This window comes from Crocuta crocuta, unplaced genomic scaffold, assembly GCF_008692635.1.
Source record: "Crocuta crocuta isolate KB4526 unplaced genomic scaffold, BGI_CrCroc_1.0 scaffold234, whole genome shotgun sequence".
NCBI lineage: Eukaryota > Metazoa > Chordata > Mammalia > Carnivora > Hyaenidae > Crocuta > Crocuta crocuta.
In genome coordinates, this window is record NW_027529647.1 from 711,747 (window position 1) to 712,201 (window position 455).

The 455-nt window shown below is 74.1% G+C and overlaps 1 protein-coding gene across 1 annotated transcript in view; it reads right to left on the reverse strand.

The window, feature by feature from the left end:
* NUDT16L1 (nudix hydrolase 16 like 1) overlaps nt 1-455 on the reverse strand; it is a 2,692-nt gene that overhangs the window by 2,155 nt on the left and 82 nt on the right. The window contains 1 exon segment of the mRNA XM_077762509.1: nt 130-455. This exon segment is cut by the window's right edge and continues 82 nt beyond it. Within this exon segment, the coding sequence (XP_077618635.1) occupies nt 130-455 (326 nt within the window).

Sequence of the window (455 nt, forward strand, 5' to 3'; positions counted from 1 at the left end):
GCTGGAGACAGGGACACCCCACCCAGCCCGGCCAGGGGACCCTCAGGGGGACGTGTTACCCATCGGTGCCTTTCACGGGGCCAGAGCCAAACCCCGGGGCGGGGGTCGGGGCCCGGGCGGCGGCCCCACCTCCAGGCCGTGGTCGCGCGAATGCACCGCGCTGATCTCCACGGCGTGCAGCTGCTCCAGCGTCAGCTGCCGTGCGTACAGGTGCGCCACGACGCGGTGCGGGCCCTCGGTCAGGTGCGAGCTCAGGTAGTCGGCCTCCGTGAGGCGCAGGCAGCCCAGGCCCAGGCCCAGCACCCGGTTCAGACCGTCCTCCAGAGACCAAAAGCGCCGGTCCACGAAGCCCCCGGGGAAACCCAGCAGCCCGTCGAAGCGCATCTGCATCTGCAAGGAAGCGCCGGGTCACGGGCGCGGGGGGCGGGCGGCGCCCCTCCCCCCGCCCGCCCACC